This window comes from Aythya fuligula, chromosome 4 (assembly GCF_009819795.1).
Source record: "Aythya fuligula isolate bAytFul2 chromosome 4, bAytFul2.pri, whole genome shotgun sequence".
NCBI lineage: Eukaryota > Metazoa > Chordata > Aves > Anseriformes > Anatidae > Aythya > Aythya fuligula.
The window spans coordinates 36,559,267-36,579,407 of NC_045562.1; the positions used below are offsets into that span (position 1 = coordinate 36,559,267).

The 20,141-nt window shown below is 39.5% G+C and overlaps 1 protein-coding gene across 1 annotated transcript; it reads right to left on the minus strand.

Annotated features, from left to right (window-relative positions):
- Positions 1-6,959: 6,959 nt before the first annotated feature.
- Positions 6,960-15,090, minus strand: ELMOD2 (ELMO domain containing 2). Its single transcript, XM_032186623.1, has 9 exons — positions 15,058-15,090; positions 14,828-14,972; positions 14,338-14,366; positions 13,273-13,367; positions 12,378-12,507; positions 11,287-11,420; positions 10,622-10,690; positions 9,347-9,480; positions 6,960-8,941 (listed from the first exon to the last, which is right to left on the minus strand). The coding sequence occupies exons 2-9, from the start codon at positions 14,970-14,972 to the stop codon at positions 8,784-8,786; spliced, it is 894 nt and encodes a 297-aa protein (XP_032042514.1). The 5' UTR covers positions 15,058-15,090; the 3' UTR covers positions 6,960-8,783.
- Positions 15,091-20,141: the final 5,051 nt, after the last annotated feature.

Below are 20,141 nucleotides of genomic sequence, written 5' to 3' on the forward strand. Positions count from 1 at the left end.
GGTAAGCTGTCAGCCTCTTAACCATGGCAGTTACAGAACTGATAATACATATCTATTCAGTAAACAGATTTATTTTTGAATTTTACCATCTCTTTCTCTGTATGTATATAAAGTTAATTTGGGAAAAAAAAAAAAAAAAAAAGCTGTTAATCTGTTAACTTCTGAGCACTTTGAGTTAATGGCTGTGCTCACATATTCTTGTCTCGATCATTTTACTTTTCATTTCTTGCGAGTAAGTTGGTTTACGTGCATCTCAAATCGTGACATTCATTTGAAGCTGCAATCACTGTTCTGAAGAATATGACTTTGAGTGCTTTAACTTCATATGCCAGAACAGGGTGCTTGACTGTAAATGCCTGGCAGCTAAATAAGTTATCACAGAAATCTTCAACACTTCCTTAAGCAGGCTGAACCTTTTTCAGTTTGCAGACCCCCAAAATATATCAGCAGTCTCCCACACAGCCCTAGAGGTGCACAGATCACAGCTTTTATCCTGAAGTTCTGTTGCTGTTACAGCTTCTGTTAAGGAGAGGCATCCACACAGATCTCTGGTGTTACAATGTGATTTCTTTTGTGGAAGATTTCCTTGCCATGCTAGCGCAACTGTCTCAACAAAGTCTCTAAATGTAAGCCACATCATCTTCTAAGTGTTACTTTGCTAGAGGAAGCAGCCCGGTGAGCTGATTTATTCCGGATACTTTGTAAGGCTGTTCAGCTGGCCAAGAGCACACCCAACGGCCACCTGGTAGTTGGCTGTTTGATGGCAAGGTCTGCTGCAAGCTGGTGAGAAGAAAGTTGCTAGAGTTCATTTGACCAGTACACAGTCACGTGAAGGCCTTCAAGAAATCGTGAGTGAACATTTAAAGTCTTACTTGTATGCGTGGGCATGCTGTGCAAGCAAATCAGCTGATTGATATGCTTTGAGATAGAGACTGGTTTTAGTGTGTGAACTGTAGAGTTTAGTTAAGGTTGTTAATCTCGTAGATAGAAGAAAAAAGGGAGGATAAGATCTCCTTCCTTTTTGGAACTGAAACTTGTGACTGGGTGCTGATAAGCTCTGCTTGTCTGATCTGGGGGGGAGCCTGGTGGTCAGGGGGGGTGCTGCTTGCAAAGAGACAGCAAGTGATGGGGAGTAGGAGGTTGTTTTATAAAGCTCTACTTTAAAGGGATGGAGTGGAAAAAGCCACTAAGAATCTACCCTTCAAGTTATTTCATCATAGTGTATGAAAGTTGAATGGTACTTCTTTCCTTTATCGTAGTACAGTACCTGAATTCTGGACATTAGAGGTAAAGGTTGTGTTTGTTGGGGGCATGTAAAGGCTTATGTCATGTAACTTCTTAGCAAGCAGATGGAAAGTTTGTGTGTTGGATTTAAACCTACTGAAAAGTTGATGTCTAAACAACTCAAAAGAGAAAAGCATCTTCAAGGGACCAATAGAGTGGCACTGGAGCTTGTATTACAGTGGACATTATGTTTCAGGTGCTGCACCATTAATGAAGATAGCAGAGGATATATGGTGTGTAGGTCGGCTATGGGAGCAAAAGGGAATAGTCTTAGTGCAGTTGGTTGAACTAAGAGAGAATGCTTTTGGTTGGTAAGCTGTGTGCTGTGCTTGGTATTCTGTAAGCTTCTGGATCCCTCCTATCACAGATTTTCTATTACTTGTAGTTTTGCAGCAGCATTTTAAGACTATGGTAATCGGGCCTCCTGGCAGTAGGTGCAGTACAGAAACAAACAAGAAACAAAATCAAGGCAGTGTACAAGCACCTTAAACCTACAACCTGCCTAGATGAAGAAGCAATAGATCAGAGAAGGCACCTGTAGCTGCATATCCATGCCTGACAGGTAGGGAGCACAGCTCACTATTTCTTTTCCCATTTAGCTTGTAGTTGTGTTGATGAGGTCCAATGGTGTTACTCTGCTGCTGTCCCTGACAGTTTATTCTCGTATGTTCTTGGTAATTCAGTAATGTGACTATACGCTGTAATTAGAAGATGCCTTTATCAGAAATGTCATATTAACTGCATTTAGAAAAAAAAACAAACAACCACCACCTTGATGCTGTTGCATCCATTTTTTAAGAAAAATTTGAGTAGTCGGGCTTAGACTAAAACCTCTTGAAACTGAGATAATACAGAGTAGTGTAGGAGTTGGTAGGCTAGCTCACCTGTGGAGAGTGCCTCAGTATCCTGGCCTTTTGCATCAGATTACAATGTGCTGGGCTTTCTTTTTGGTCTGAGACATCAATGTCTAAGGCTGGTCTGGAACAAAAGCCTGCCAGTTCAGATACATGTGGAGGCGTAAGTTTGTAGCAAGAATGAAACTGAAGCAGTTGCATTTATTACTGAGCCTTAGCCCATAGTTCAAAGAAAAGATTTTTCTTTCCACTAGAAAATAGCACTACAAGTCCAACCATTGTAACTTTTTAATGGTCAGTTTAAATGCTGGTTTATTCAGTGTATATATATATTAAAAAAAAAAATAGTTCAGCATGACAGATTCAGTGAAAACATAGATTAGCATGATGGCAAACAATTAGAACAAAATATGGCGTAAACAGTAAAATAGAATATGGCTAGTAATAAAAAATGTGTTACATGCTTGTACCAGCAGTGTCATTGCATAAGAGTGTTTCAGTGCTGGAAATAGAATGAATGAAATATGGAAAGAAAGTTATTTTTAAGTGCAATGAAAGATGCTCTCAAAAAGTGCTGGAAGGTAATCTCCCACAGCATGTCCCATTAGAAGAGAATATACCACAGGTTCTTCTTTTCTAGCATGCTCTATCTGTATAAGCTTCCTGAATGCCTGCTTCCTCATCCCTTTTTCTATAACAGCTAGTATTTACATAACTGACCAACTGCACATTTGGGGTTTTGTTCATCTTGGGGGTGGGGGAGTGGGATGTTTCTGCAGTGCAAGGCTTGTTTTATGCTTCTGAAGCAGTGTGGGGCGAGTCCTACAGGTAAAATCTTGCAATTCTTGTATAGTGGCACTTTAGTACACTAAGCATGTGGTCTCTAAAATTTGCGAGTAGAAACAAAAGCCCCATGAGAAATACAAATAGAATTTGAAAACTAAGTAAATAATTTAACGTAGCCTGTATGAAGATGAGTGCATGGTGGAAGGGGTAAAGGAAGTAAAAGATCCTTTCTTGGTTTGGGGAGAGGGAACAGCCAGACAACCAAAATACATGTAAATCAGGGTTTCCCTTTTTCTCTGGAAAAGTTTGCCGGAGTTCCAGCTGTCAAAGTTTGTTCCTGAGCTTTGCTCTCCTGAATAAAAATCCTTGCACACTTAATGCAGAGAAAGCTTGTCCTAGCCATTCAAACAAAACCCTTTTGTTTTTATTGTTTTATTTTGCACACGATTATCAAATGGTACTGGAGACACCTGGTGACAGGTAGGAGCTGTAATAACCACCTACTGCCAGGTTCTGCTGCAAGTAGTGCGTGGCAGTCTACCTGTGTAATATTGTCTTATATTCTATAACCTTATTTGTGCTATCCCCCTAAAGCTACCAATGTAGTCCTGTAGCTACAGAGACTCAGCAGAACAACTCTTTGCTTCCTCCCAATCTCCCAATGTTTTTTGTGTATACTATATATCAAGGAAGCAAGGCTTGCTTTTGTTGGTGTGGACCAAAAGAATTTCGAAAGAGATAAAGGGATGCCAGTCTTTTGAGTCAGGTGTAGAACAAAGTGAAGGAGGTAGCTGGAGAAGCCCCTCAGCTTATAAAGCAGAAAGCATTTCCTTTCAGTTCAGTGTCGTTCAGTCTCAGCAATATGCTGTAGCCATGACTTTGGCTAAGAAAAACATGTTTCATGTTCATGAAGAGGGAGGGAGGAAGTGTTTAAAGATCACAACACACAGAAATTTATCAGATGTGTCAAACTGACTTGCCTATTTCACAATTTTCTTTTAAAACAGATACGAGATTTCAAGCAGACTTGAGTGTAAGAATTTCTCTGTAGCACCAGAAGGATCTTGAGAGTTTGTGTAGATCTCTCAGATTTACTGTTCCAGTTCCTTTCTTCTGGTGTTTGATTTTTAAATGCCTATCTTGGATTCTGATTTTTAAACTAGAAAATGTGAGACAACTAGCTTTTGTTCTTGCTGTTGATTTTTGCCAGTTCAGCTTCCACACACACAAATGTTCCACTGCATACCACTTCTACAACTTGTGGTACAAGGCTACTAGGAAAGACAAAAATGCAAACCCAGTAGAAGAACCTTAGAGAACTCTGAAATGAGTTGTCAGAACTGAGAAGGGGACTAGAAGAGCGTGATAAAGCCTTCCCTCATGTCACAGTATGTGCTGAGAGCATGGCCAACTGTACACTGCAAATTTTCTAACAACTCTAATAAGCCATAACACGCAAACATTGACAATGTTATAGAATAACTCATTCTTTATTTGCTACCATTGTAAACATCTTTCCATTACACAGACATCACCGTTTACATTATTGCTTTTATATTGTGGTCAACAGAAATTCTAATTAGTATGCAGCTATCCAAGCACAGTGTGATAAGAAGAAACTGCCCACAAGCAGTCTTGTCGTCTTCCTCTCCCCCCTCCGCCCCACAAAAGACAACATATAGACTGGCACAAAAACATCAGTCCAAAGACCGATCACCTTTCTACTACAGCAACACAAAACAGGTATGACCAAAAAAAATATTTACTAGCTGTATTTTCAATAATACTGACTACTGAACTCCCACATAACTAAATACAAATGTTTCTGTTACAATAATTCCTAAGACAAGGTTAACCAATGGGATTTTTGTTTTCCATCCTAGTTCAAAAACATTTTTTTCCTCGAAGAGTGAAAATCCAAAACTATTTATGTGAGGTGCTTAAATTGGCCCCTTTTCTTTAGGCAAAATGTCGTATTTTTACAGTATCAGATGACAGAAGCACAACTAGTTTAAAAACATTCTTGTTTCTTCTTAAGTAACGTTGTCTTCAAATCATGCTTTCCAGTTAAGTCAGTTACTTAAGAAGCAATGTGCTTGTTTATTGAAAGGCTATATTCTATTGTTATTTATAATAAGTTTCTACTTCAGATTAATTTATTCATGGAGTGACACCACATTTCAGACATATGCTGAAACAACAGAAAGGGAGGTAGTCTGTTAAACAGTTGCTACAGGTACAAGAAAAATAGAGAACCGCCTTGTCTTAAGTTTTATTATTTTCTAAAATATTACTGCTGCATATAAACAATGTAGTGAATGCTTTGACAATGCAGCACGTAACAGTACGTACAAGTTCTAATAAGGAAAACACGACAGTTAATAAATAACAGCAAGAGAATTTAACAAGGTTTTAATTTACAAGAGTCTTAGAATAAACTACAAGCAGTAAGTTCTGATGTTCAACAAATTGATTTTATCAACTTGCAGAAAGGTGGCCTACCTCCATTGTGAATCTTAGGATTGTCATTCTGTAAGAGAGTTAGTACAAAATACCACTGACAAGTAAAATACTGTTCTAAACACTCTCTTTTCCCTTCCCTAAACACAGCTTCACCTTCCCCCCTCCCCTCCCATATTCTAGTTACCACCATAATTACCCTACCACTGGTGCAAAACAGGGAGACCTGGTACTATTCTACAAAGAGTGACTTAAACAGAAGGACTGGGGTGTTTTATCACACAAAACTACATGCAAATTCTAACCATTTACTGGGGAAGTGTAGTGGAGCCTAACAAATACTCATCTTAAACAATTACTGCACAGAAACTAATACGTTCCCATATATCTCACTCATTTTATGATAGTTGGGTTTACTTTTTTTTTTTTTTTCCCTCATATGCTGACACAGTTTAATCCCAGCTCACTTTTTGATTTAAAAAATGAAAAGCTAATGAAGATGCATTTCATGTAGGGCTCAACCTATGTTCTATGCTAAGATGTCTTAGCTGTGTGACAGGAAACCTAAAACATGATGCTCAAAAAGCCTTATGACCAAGGAGCTGAATGCAAGTTTCAAGAGTGGAAAGACTGGCGTGGAGATTGTTAGCAACTGAGGGGAAAGCTTGCAGACTCCACCACAAGAGAGGGTTGTTTTTTTCTGGAGATGGCTCAATCAGTTTTGTTAGCTGTTAGCAAGTGGTAGGGGGAAGTAAATGGGATTTCCTTCCTGCTGCTGCTAGACATCTTGGGGTCACTTCTGATATTCAAAAGATTTGTCTCATGTTGCTTGCAAAGCAGACTTAGAAGCGATACTAAAATTATTAAAGATAATAAACATGAAGGAAGCTGGGACTAGAACATAGTAACTAACTTTCTAGCTTCTGGGAAAGAGTTTCCTTTTTACTCCCTTCCTCAGCCAGCAGCTGGGAACATTCAGTTTCTGCAGCAGGTCACAGAACCAGAGCTGCACCACAGGATCTGAATCCCAGAACACTCTCCCCAGGATCTCAGCTCTTCCACTGGTAAGAATTACAGAACTTGTGGACAGCTCTGTTATCTGAGAATCACAGAGTGGTTCAGGTTGAAAGGGACTGTATATACCACCCAGTTCCAACTCCCTGCCATGAGGGACGCCTCCCACCAGACCAGGTTGCCCAAAGCTCCATCCAGCCTGGCCTTGAACACCTCCATAGCTTCTCTGGGCAACCTGTGCCAGTGCCTCACCACGCTCTGAGTGAAAAATTTCTTCCTAATATCTGATCTCAATCTGCCCTCTTCTAATTTAAAGCTGTTACCCCTTATCCTGTAACTACACTCCCGGACAAAGAGTCCCTCCTTAGCTTTCCTGTAGACCCCCTTTAGGTACTGGAAGGTTGCTGTAAGTAGTCTCCCCAGATCCTCCTCCTCTTCTCCAGGCTGAACAAACCCCAGCTCCCTCAGTCTGTCTTCAGAGGAGAAATGCACCAGTCCCTTGATCATCCTCATGGAAATCTATCTGCTTAAAAGCCAAAGCATAACCATAAATATATCCTACAAGCATCTTCGCGTTACTTTTTTTTTTTTTTAGTAGAATAGTGTCAGTTCAACATAGATGAGCTGAACCTCTCTCCACCCTGTGCATGGTAAACTCAAAAACTGTTTGTTACTATACCTAAGGCATCATAAAAAAGTAAACAGAGTTGCTCTACCACCTCCATAAATATATAGTATACAGTGACCAGATGCTTTCCCACAAATAAAGAGAACACCAACATTTAAGGGACCAAGAGTAATTGGGTGCACGCAGTGCAAGAAGTCACTATTTATACAAGACAGAATTACCGAGGTGGGAAGGTGCCTCTGGGGATCACATGGTCCAACCCCTGCTCAAAGCAGGGTCACCTAGAGCAGGCTGCGCAGGACCTCATCCAGCTGGGCTTTTAATCTCTCCAGGGAGATGTAATATTTTATATTAAGAAATGTATTATTTATGTAGTGTAACATCACTCATTACAAAAAAGGGGTTCATCCCTTTCCTCTCCTGTTCAGTATTTGTATTCTTCAGGACCCTCTTCATGATTAGTCATTGACTGTAAGTTAACTAATTTACCTGAGATGATTTAAAAATAAAAGATGAACCATGAACGCTTGTATTAGCATACAAGTCTTGTGCCAGTGTGCTATTTATATACTGAAAGAGTTTTTCCCAAATAACTTGAGCTTCTAAGGCTATGATCTGGTTACAGAATCAAAATAAAACACTGTTTGAAAAAAGCAGAAGGCACTTATTTAATAGTAGGTTTTGGAAAATGAAGTGATGGTTGTACCAAATCTGTTTAAAGCTGTTTTAAGCAATAATTAGACAAAATATAGATATGAAGTCCTATTGATTAGATTGTCTGAGGATGCCATGATTAAGAAATGTGTCACAGTTGCACTTACCCATGCAAAGTGCGCTTTTATTAGAGGCCAGTATTAATTTCCAAAACATAGGGGCTGCATCTGCAATATTTTTTTTTTAAATGAGTGAACTCACTCTTGTACTTCCCAATGGGAATTTCTCATTAGCTGATAAAAGAAAGGGCTGACAACAAAGTCAAGCAGTCTGAGCAGCTGAAGTCAGATCAGAAAGAACGGAAAACATTTATAGCAGCAGTATTTTTAGAAAGAGTAGCTTTACTCCGAGGATCAGATCCTCACACCGTTGACTTATGGGTCTTTTTTGTTTTTGTTTGTTTGCAAATTAAGCTTTTTTCCAAGCATAGCAACTTGCTGGTACAAATCCACAGACAGAAACTTCCTTAGCCAGAAGTAATTTGTAGTAAGTACATAGTAAGTACATTTGTAGTAGCATGTAGTATGTTGATGGATTTAAAGCCTCTTTCCAAAATTGTGACTAATACATCCCCTTCATCAACCTCTTCATTGTGGAAACTTAACATTGACAAGTGGACTACTGACTATGCATACAGAATGAGGACACAAAAAGCTTAAAACCAGGAACATTTCAAATAGAAAAAGTTTTAAAAGATAATTAACAGATAAATCTATTAATGAAATGCACGATGCAGAATAAGTATCTGCTTTGTGTTCCTGCACCAAGAAGTATAAAAAAAAGAGAGCAAGTGATCCGGGGATCTTCAGACTTTTGGGTTAAAAAACAAACAAACCAACAAAAATAATAACCCTGTCCTTTGGAGAGTAGCATATAAAGAGCTGTAAACAGAGGTTGATTGTCCAAGCTTTCTTAACTGAACTTAAACTATTTTTTTATGTAAAAAAGTTCTGTTGTTATACAGTTTTTGGTGAAACTTACAAAACTTTCAGCCAAATGAGTAATTCCGTTGTTAATGCAGAACCTGATATATTGCAGAGGAGTTAAGGTTTCTTTTTATCTCCCAAAGTTAATACCGCATCATAATCCAGTAGAAGACCCTTAATTTTTTCATGGAATTTTTCTCTGTACTGGTTGAAGTGCATAATACTTTCTGGTTCTTCTTCAAACCAGAACTTGTCAAACTCATAAACCAGATAACCTAGAAAAAAAATAAAATACAGATCTACAAAAATGAGCTCCACAATTTTCTGCCTTGAGCTAGTTAGACCTACAATGATCCTTCAGACTTTGTCCAATTCCCTAAAACAGAAAGTGTTTTATCCTGGTCAGCAGCAACCTTTTGCACGGTATAATAATAAATCTGCAAGTACCGTATTTTCAGACTGCAGATACAGAAATTCACCTAAATTTATTACTGAAACCTACTTTTCTGTAGCACAGTGGTTAAATATTTCAAATACCTGGTCCTGAAGGTAAACAGCTTGCTGGGGCTAAAGACAAAAAAGCAGAGGTGCACTCCAAAAATAAATCAACCAATCAAACAACACTCTATGTTGTAGGCATACCCCCAGTAATCTGTACTAGAAAATCCACAGATACTTACAGTAAAATTGATGGAAATGTTCCATTTGTGGCAATCCAGAGACCACATTGTACAGATGAGGCTTTAAATCACCACTCTTAAGTAGGCTGTATGCCATTTCGGTCAGATTAATTCCAACAATTGCATAAGAATATCTGCAACAGTGATCAATCATAGTTCATGTTTTTACCTTATGGATTGAAGGACTTTTAAAAGCTTCCCAGAAACAGTTGGCATTAGGATAACTGTAAGAATCAATTTTTCCTATAATACTTGTCAACAAGCCAACTCTGGCCTACAGACCCCTTTTTCAGTTTGCTGGTGTAGCTAACCCTGTGAAAGTTAGTTATTAAAAAACCCTCTAATTTCCTACACAATAGTATGGTAAATGCCTCCGTTAAGCAATGATGAGATGGGAAGGGTAATCAATATTGACCCAATATTGCTCAATTGAAATCATTACATCTTCTGGAATATCAAAAATAGGGCATCAAAACAACTATTGAAATATCAATAGAATGGTCATCTCAACTTATTTCTTCATATCAAAAAATCTGTTTTTCTGCTGCACAGTTAGAAAGTATCACACCACAGATTGTTGAAGGACTATTGAAACAAGTGTTTAAAAAAATATGAATTTATTTCAGTGATGTATGTATTTAATTGATGGAAGTATCTTGGGTATCTTATTCATGATCTAGTTGCATAAGATAATATTCTTTAGAGTTGAAGTCGAGGAAGTTTCCTACTCTTGGTAGGTGTTTGAGCCAATTGGGGACTAGATGGATCAGATGACACATACAGATTTACTGGCTCTCTTTTGTATCTGACTTGTTTTAAAATATCTTTTCCTGTAAAATGAGTGAAGCATTTTAATACACAGTGTTCAAAGATGAAGTAAAATGCTGAAACGAGCAAAACATCTACTTGTATTTACTTATTACAGAAGTCTAGAAAAAAGATTAGATTAAGAGGTAATTTATGCCATCCCTACACAGGATCAATAAGAAAATGAAAAATACATATTCACTTCTAAATCTATTAAAAACACAGCTATGATGTTATGTGTTTGTGTTAACCAGAGTCAAAATCTTTGTCCCAACAAGTCTGTTCGGAAAAAAATTGCAAAGTTATCAACCTGAAAATGATTTGTTCCGTTTCTCAAGCCTTTCTACTTTTTTTCCATCCTTAAGTGGAAGAAACACGAATATTTTCCTTTTTATTTTCAGAAACAGTACTTGACAATTCTCATGTGCTCTTCTACAGAAGAAGTGAAAAAGAGTCATAATGACTTACCCCAGCTTTGGGTGATTTGAACGAGAGAGGATCTGACGAGCTTCATTGGTGTAATGCTTACTAAAATACCTGTAAGTGTGAAACAAGACCTTTCATTATTTTTAAGTTCATACAAAAAAAAAAATTTATGAAAACATATAACTATAAACTAGAGCTGAATACTACTCTGTACAAAAAAGGTCACAATGTGAAAACAAAGGAAAAGTATTTTCTTAAAAAATTAAATTATATTCAGCTTATGCAATTAAAAAACAAGCAATCTGAACATCAAACAGGAAGTTTACCTGAGTCTACAAATTAGCTTAGCAGAGGTATGCAAATGTGTTTATTTTTCATTGCAGTAATAAATTCAGAAATTTAAAAAGCTTTCAACAAGTTACTCTCGAAGTCATAGCCTATCGAATTGATCATATGGTGACAAAAAATAAGGTGTCTGGGGCAACTTTGTTTCTCCCCTCACCTCTTGTCTCTACCCAACTACACATTTACAGAAGTGTAGCTGCTAGAAACATTTGACTTATTAACAAATATTGTTTTTCACTGTACCTAAGCCACCATTACTATTTGCTTTTATTCAGTCTTTATTAAAAATAGCATTAGCTAATGAGAATTCATAGATACTGAACATTAGTTACAGCAGAACCGCCATAGTTCTTTTCACTTACACCAGATTCACTAATCCCAGCAGGCCCATCCCTCTGAAGTCTGTTTTGGGGTCATCACCTTGGAAGCCGATGTCACACCACTGCTTGGTGATTCTGGCCTTCAGATTTTCATGAGGCATCAGCAAATTCCAAAGCTGCACAAATATGCTACCATGTCATGCATAGCTGCTGAAGTATTCTAAATCACATAATTCAGAGCACTTGCTACTGCACGCTAGAAACCATTCACCACAGAATAGGATACAGCCTGCACACTGTTTTCTGTCAGTGGCAATCTGGAGCCATGCTACAATAGCTTAGTCAAGAGGTTATGAAAATGATTACATCTAACATTAAAAGTGATAATTTCCATTCGTTGGCAAAGCCACTATACTGACACTATAGAAGCCAAGACCTGGTTCATTTCAGAAAATAATTGATGCATCGTATTCCAATAGGACAGCTGTAAACTGAAATACAAATTCACAAATACAAATGTTTGCTTGCCCATCATGCTGTTGTCTATAGGGATTTGACACCTACGGACAGCAATGCAATGTGGGGATTTGTATGGCAAGTTGGAGGAGTTATGAAATGCTAAGAAAATAACATGCTAATATATTTACAAAGTAGAAGTTATTTTAAATAGACTCGAGCAGAATTATGTTTGCTATTATTTGTACTGATAATTGAATACTGACCCATTGAAACTATTCTCTTTGACATTGCCTAGGATGTAGTAAAAAAAAAACACTCATGTTTTCTTATTAAGTAATTATTAATTGAGAAACTTACAGAAGTCTGCACAAGGTTAAATATCTTTTTAGTTAAAATCCTTCAGTGGCCTGTTATAAAAAGTATTTTGCTGACTGTTAGATCTGATTTTACATAACATAATCCCAGTACAAGCAACACTAGTTTACTAATTGGTTTCGCTTTGACATTTTATTTTAATCAGCCACTTCTATAATGACTTGGCGGTTCACAAGTAGAAAAGAGCTTTAACTAGGACATCTGTTATTAATGCAAAGAATTTCATTTATTAGTAGTAACTATTGGACTTGACAGTGGGGAATGGGGAACAGCTTTTGTATTTAAAAGATTGTTTTTACCTCAATTAACTGTTCCTCATGTTCTTCATTATCTGAATCATACGGGACCTTCCTCAGATTTTCCACATTCAAGTAAAGTTTTTTATAACCTGTTATCTGTAGCAAGGATATATGCAAATTTGTCTTAAACCTGAAATAATAACAAATAACAGAAAATACTGAGGCATCGTTAGCTATAAATTCTTGCTTGAACAAGAAAAGTTCTATCAGGTAAACACAATATAATCGTTAGAATTAGAAAGTGCTTTATGATTACATCTTAAACTTCACCATATTGGTTAAGCATACTGCTTTAGGGGTCTTCTAATTCTGAGTTTACAGCTGCAAAGTCAGGCCCTATTCACTTAAATATATGGGGGAACATACCCTTACTAAAATCTGTGGTGACACAGAAAAACTCCTTGTATCATCCTGACTACTGTACCCACAAACATCTGCCCACAAACTTTTTATAAGCCTCAAAAACAAACTTTGTCAGAAATCTTATACCTTCAAAATGTTTCATTGAACTAAAATTTTGATGATTCATAGTTTTCCTCTCAATCACTCATAATTACTTCTGCAGAGAAATGCAAACTTCAATCTGCTATCACTATACTCTCAAAAATACCTAAACAACTACATAGTTCATGTCTCAATTTCTGTAATACTTCTTAAAAGCAAGGAATAACAAGTGACCTGTGAGATACAGAGGCAGTTATCTCAAATCCATTGCAATTTAAACTTTGCAATGCATTTCCTAGAACTGAAGAGGACATAGCCAGACCTTATTTTCTAGCTTCATTCTAAAGACTTGAATTTCTCAAGTATTGTATCTGACTAAACAACAGCAAAAACACACCAAGAAGTGAGAATTATCTGCCTTGAAGAACCTTTGTTAGAATTCCAAACATACCTGATATCCTTTTGTTCAATTTTCTTTTCTTTCATTACATCTTTGACACACTTCTCCACTTCGGCTTCATCAACATGTAGAGCATTTCTTAAAACCTAGGAAGTTAACATAGTCAAAGTCCTCATGATGAATGGTGACCTACTTGTCACCTACTTGACTCTTGCTGTTTCTCATTGTCTGAATGCCTGGCCCATGTGTATTCCTTCAATAAATTGACTGTTCTCCTTTTTATATCTTTTTAAATGCTTATAGTAATTATGCTCAAATCACTTTTAAAAATCTGTGTAATTAGATAAATGCATTATTTGCAACTACCAGCTATAAATATTGTTTTTCTGCATAAGACCCACTTTTAAAAAAAAAGTTCAAGTTTAGGTTCGTTTGCTTTCAAATGCTGAATTGAAAGATGTTCTTCCTAACCTAATTGAAACAAATGCATACTGTGCTCTACTGTAACAGAAATACTAATTCTCTCTAAAAATCACGTTGCAGTGATTAGCTAGAAAAGGAAGAATGCTCCATCACCTCACTACCTAGAATGGAAAAGTTTCGTTCAAGATGCACAGATGTGAAGGCTTAAAGCGTTAACTACAATGTCTAACTGCTACGGAACAATCGGCAGGAGTTTGTTAGTTAAAAGTCTACCTGCAAACATGCATTACATTTTTTCCCCCAATGAATTGAGATGCTATTGTATATACTCCATATAATTGCTTTATCTGTATCATTTACATGTATTGCATTTCTGGTTTCTACAAAGCCAGCAAAGGAGACTGCTGTGACAGGGAGAACTGACTCTCTCAAGAACACAAACTCCGTACCATGACTTGTCTGACTCTGCTACAGAGCAGGTAATGTTTCAGAGGAAAAAAAGTGAGCAAATGTTTGGAGTGAGATAGGGTTATTCTTGAAAAACCCTGACTAATCCTAGTATGCAGAATCCAAAATGTTGTTTTCATTCTGTCTCTTGTTCCTCGGCTTTTACCCTCCCTCAAAAAGCACGTATTCTTTTCAGGCACCTGTCTCTGAAATAGTTTATAATACAGCTGAATCTTTATCCTTTACCTTGTTCTTCGATGATCCCAGTGAATGCTCTGCAATAACAATAATTTAAAGAAAATTAAAAACAAATTCCGATGGAAGTGTATTTTTAATAATTGATAATAGGTGTTCTTGTAAGTATCGTAAAATGTTGAGTAACTTTTTGATTACATGTATCAAATACTTGAAATTAATCTGTATCAAGCAACTGAAAGGCGTAATTTACGTAGATTTTCGATCATCCTTGAGTGCAACACCGAAAACAGGCTCATTATTCAAACCAGCGGTCAGCAGGATTTACTAAAAAAGAAGAGGTGTCAAGACAGAAATATCTCTGCACATTTTTCCATTCTTCGAAACGCCTTCTTGTTTACGACTGAGGAATAAGGAAGCAGAGCAGGTTTCATTTTTTCTTTTTTTTAGAAAAAGAGCTACTTTTGTGCGAGAAAAGCTGCGTTAGGGGGGTTTCGAGGTCCCAGCCGTGCAACCCCGCATCCCCCAGCGTTATCGTTACCGATGCCGAGCGTCCTCCGCGCCCCCTCCTTCTGGCCGTGCAGGACGCGCTGCAGCTCGCACTTGCCGGTGAGCAGCCTCACGACCCACTTGAGCCAGAACCGCACGCAGCTGCTGTACAGGAGCCCCCACAGCTGCAACAACATCTGCGTGGAGAAAGCTCCGCGTTAACCCCCCGGGGCCGCCCGCCGCCCCCCTCCCCGCTCCCCGCTCCCCGGCCGCGGCGCCCACCGTGCAGCCGCCCTCCGGAAGCCGCCCGCCGCCTTCCCTGACCTGGAAGTGATGGCGGGGGACGACGGAAGCGGCTGCCGGCCGGGCCCTTGTCGTTACCGGCCGTGTTCCTGCCGCTGCCGGGCGGGTGCCTGCTGGCAGCGGCCCGGCCGGGGTCGTGAGGCGAGGCGAGCGCCCACAGCGCAAGGCAGGGCGCTGGGGAGGGCTGCTGGCACCCCCGGTCCGTGTCTGGTCACGGAGTAACAGTCATTAATGTTGTAAAAGCCCTCCAGGATCATCAGTTCCAGCCACCTGCCACCACTGCCACCCACTAAAACATGCCCCCAAGCACCACGTCCAACCTCTCCTTAAACACCCCCAGGGACGGTGACGCCGCCACCTCCTTGGGCAACCCAGCGCCTGACCGCTCTCTGAGGAGAAATGTCTCCTCATTCCAGCCTAGCGTTGCTCAGGGCCACTTGTCTGTGTCTGAGGGCAAAGCGAGCGGTGTGTTTGTCCCTCTGGTTAGGGTTACGTTCTGAAATGTAATTGGGAAGGAGGTGTGGGTGTAGTCAGGCAAGGTGCTTGTGAGGAGGGTGCTGGCCATGGATCCTGCTCTGCTGCTGTTGCACATAGGTGCAGCACCAGTGTTTCAGTTAGCCCCGGTAGGCACCTCCGCTGTACGATAATTAGTGATTATTAATTATTAATTGGCTCAAGCAGTTCTGTGGATGGCAGCAGGAAGAATTCTTTTTCTTCTGTGCTGCACTCAGAGTTTGAGGGGTGGGAAAGGGATCTGGCAGGCTTGCTGGGCCATGGGCAGGTACCTCTCCGAGGGGAGAAAATGGAAGTACCTTTCACACAGCATGAAGGGCCTGGTGGCCTGCGTCCCACGGGATTTCGGAGGGTGGGCCAACACATTTAGCGTTTTCCCATTCAGATCTGTGCACTTACAGGGGTGAGGAGTTTCACATGAGGGAGTCACTGATCTGAGTAATTCAGGTGTTTGACCTCAGCTCTGATTCCAGCTCCTGAAAACTGTGGGGACGGGTGGTGCTAACAGGCAGCAGGCGCTCGATCACTCTTTCCAGAGTGTGGCTTCATAAATGAGCAATCTGAGTCATAAAACATTGGCGTGCTACAGGATAAAAATAAACTAAGAGGTGTTTCTCTCTATTAAAAAGTAAACTTACTGGGTGGCAGGAGGGCGTGATGGCTATTGTCAGGAGATTCCTGGTGTCAGCAGCAGTGGGGTGTTACGGCTTGACTTTGGGATGATGGAGGAGTTGTGACAACATGAGGAAATGCTGGTAAGAAATCCAAGGGCAGTCAGGTCCTTCTGGTCAGTCTTTGTGCCCACACGCTGATTGCTCCGAGATAGCTGACGAGGAGCTCTAGCTACCAGAATTGCTTGGAAAGTCCCGCAGGTGCATCCTTCAAGTGAGGGGCTGTGCAAACAACACCGAGGGAACTTTCTAGCTGATGGCTACCAAAATAACGCCTTAATACTGTCTCATTCAAGCGTTCGGCTTTGTTACATCTTTTAGTTAATTAAACAGCTTTTTAACGATTTGGATGCTTTTTTATTTTATTATTTATTTATTCACACTTAAATAAAACTTCCTTTTTGCATGGATTCTTAACAACCAAAGCAACATTTTTTGTACCACAGGTTCTGGAAGTTGTTCCACTTTGTTTTACAATAATCTATAACAGTAAACATGCATAGTACACTATTGTTTTCTCAGTTGATTCTTACTGTTTCCAGTCTCTAGGATGGATGTGAAAAATATTTGGCATCGACAATACATAGTAAAATACTTTTTGTGTTGTAATTAAACTTGTTGGGGTAAGCTTGAAAATTTTGTAGGTCTTCTTTTACTTGAAGTGCTTCTGAAATGCAAGAACTTCCTAGAGGCAAGTTTTAATCTAGCTTATAACTTTCTCACTCATACAATATACTTAAATCTGTATTTTTGAAATGTAAATTCCATAACCAATTATTGCTTTAAAAATAAAGCTTACATTTTTGCCATTTTTTTTCACAGCTTTGTGAAAAAAAAATGGCTAAGTTATTAAAAGGATACAGAGCCTAATTACTGTAAATATGACAAAAGATAAAGGTGTTTATATATAAATCAGTGATTTTGGGTGCATTAATTTCACGTTGAGTTCCAAACTTGATCTTGATCATCTTTTTGGTGTATAACAAGCAAGTGTAAACTCTTGACTTAAACCTTGTTTACATGACTGAGTGATCCAGTAGAGAATGTGGCCAATTTACCCAAATGTTACTACTTGACTCATGTAAGACCGTGCTGTATCATCATGTTCAGTCAATTCATAATTTTTATTAGGACATTCAAAAACATAAGGGGGTAGCTTAAAAAAAAAAAAAAAAAAAAAAAAATCTAGCTTATTCCTTTTGTGTTCAGTGGTTGCCTTCCAAGGCTACCTTCGCAGAGACTTTGGCTGAGGGAAAGATAATGAACTACTGTTTACCTTTTAAAGTTACCTTTCTTAAATGATAGCAGGGCAAATAAAAGGGGACTTTAACCAGCAATATCAGCTGGATCTCTGCACTATCAGAAAACTTTCCATGGCAGTGACTATCACCTATTGTTACCAGTAGCTATGCTTTGTTCGTGTACCCTGTAGATGAAGGACAGCTACAACTTACACGCAGAATAATCCAATAGTTGTTTCACCCATGAGTGTTTATTTTGTCAAATATTTATTTTGAACTTTCTTATCTCTATGTTTGTATACACAGAGATGTGTGAAAACAACACTGAAAACGCAAGACGCTCAAGTTACATAGCAACGTACAAGAAAGGATTTTCATTTAAAAAGCATGAGGACAAGCGTAGAAACCTTGTCTTGCAGGTAAGCTGTCTCAATGGAACTATCTCACTGAATGATTGACTTGCTTAGCAGGTGGTAGGAGTTCCCCAGTGTTATGTTCTATACAGTTGTTTATTTTTTAAGGTTATTAGTTTGCCAGAAATGCTGCTGGGAGGTAAAACTGGTCTGAGCTGTTTAGCCCCTTCCAAAAACAAACAAACAAAAATACTGCACATTTTATTTATTTATTTATTAGTTATTTCTTGAGTATATAAAATAACATATGACGAGAACATTGGGAGGAAGATTTTAGGAAAACATGAAGCAAATAAGAGGGCTTCATTGCAAGTAGGTCCCAAGGCAGTGGAAGTTCATTATGTTTCCAGTGATCTGGTATTTTGATTTTTTAGAGGAACAGTTAATGTACTACCTCATCAAAAGTTAATACACCAGTCTAAGTCAGCATTAAGTAAATGATCACCACAATTCAGCATGGCTGAGTAGTAACTGGGTCTGCTTTAGAGTCAGCCTCAATAAATAACATCTAATGCATTCAGTGCCAGTCTCCACAGATGTTTCCTGTACAGTATGTAGTTTCTACAAGTGTGTGATGAAAATATTTTTCTTACTGGCTCTGAAAATGGACTAAAATTAAGTGTGTGTTAGCTTTCTATTATTCATATCTTTGATAACCCTCCTGCTTGACAACATCAAATACTGGTTCACATTGGCTCTGTAACAAACACACACTGGCCAGTCAATTAACAGGTATTTAATTCATTACATATGACATACTTAATATTTACTTGTTCCTCTCAGGTCTAAATCTCTACTTTATTAAAAATGTGCCAAAACTTACGTTGATCTTCCTTTAAGAGTATTGTCTTGGTCTTTTAATGTGTTAACTTGGAGAGAGCAATGCTGATGAGCAGGCAATAGAGCATAAGGGCACTGAGTTGTAATTGTGTTGGTTAACAACAAGAACTGTAAACGTTTTTAAAGTAAGTGTAGTTTAGAAGATTTCTCAGTAAAAATATCAAAGCAAGATACAGTCAGTAACAGAAGGAAAGGGGAAGCTTAGTTTATTGAATGAGGACAGATCAGGAATAGGAAGCCTAACTCCAAGTTTCCTAGTGATTCAAGGAGCTGTGCTGAGATTTGTAGCTCTCCGTTTGTATCCTGATGCAGGCTACTTAGCACTCTCCTGCATTATTAATGAGTAACATTCACAATTCCAAGTAATTGCAAAGGGAGAAGTAAACCTATCCACATAAAAGTTCGAACATGGGAAGATTACACTAACCAGCAAGAGCAGTGATGGGAATTTTGATAGTCTAAGATTAGCTTTCAAAAGACGGTGTACTTATAATGTTAGTGTAGTAATAGAGTGGAGCATAGAGGCAGTGTTCACGTTAGGACTCCAGCATAGTTGTGTCCGGACACCAAACAGTGCTGTAGGTTTGGGGTTTGCTTTACACAACACTGTTCCAAGTGATTCAGTGTTTTGGTTTAAGATGAGATGCAGTTGTTAAGTAAGCTTAGAGAAAAGGAGCTATTGTGTTAAAAATACAAGCATATTTTTATAAAGCAAACGATAGAAAATACTGCATCATTTGGGTAAAAAAAAGGTAATGAATAATATACGGTGGCAATAAGGAAACAGGTAGCAGCTAGTAAATTACTGCTCTTCTCAGCTAACAAAGTCCAGTATGATTTCTCAATTGGTCCTTTATGTCTTTGTGATACCAAACTGGAAATTACTTTTTTTTTAAATCCCCAATTTGAGTGGCTTTGCGAGCAGTTGGTGCAGGTGTCCCAGCAAAGGAAAGGCAGGGAGAGGAGGGCTTTTTTCACATAAAGCTCGGATGCGGCTAGGACAGCTGCATCCCCCCCGGCGTTACAGCCGCCCTGTGGCCAGCTCCCTGTCCCCACGCGTTGCCTGCCATCAGGGGGCACGACGGCAGCCGCCGGCACGTTAAGGTTCAGCCGTGCACGCAGGAATCCCGTTAGGTTCGGTGCTGCGGGAGCCCCCCAGGCGCCCCTCACCCCCAATGCCCCCCGCGCTCGAGCACCTGAGGCGCCGCCGCCCCGTCCCGGTCCCGGTCCCCGTCCCGGTCCCGGTCCCCGTCCCGGTCCCCTCGGCGGCTCCTCCCCGGCGCTGCCCGGCCCCGTGGGCGCTGAGGGCGGCGCGGCCCCGCCCGGCGGCTGCTGCCCGGGCCGGGCTGGGCTGGGCCGGGGCTGCGGGAGCTCCCCGCCGGGAG

What these genes read in the sequence shown, in the direction of transcription:
- ELMOD2 (XM_032186623.1), bottom strand. Translation starts at nt 14,972, where the DNA reads ATGTTGTTGCAGCTGTGGGGGCTCCTGTACAGCAGCTGCGTGCGGTTC. An exon ending in GCGGAGGACGCTCGGCATCG is followed by an intron (nt 14,367 to 14,827) that starts GTAACGATAACG and finishes TTGTTATTGCAG; the next exon opens with AGCATTCACTGGGATCATCG. An exon ending in TGGGATCATCGAAGAACAAG is followed by an intron (nt 13,368 to 14,337) that starts GTAAAGGATAAA and finishes TTAACTTCCTAG; the next exon opens with GTTTTAAGAAATGCTCTACA.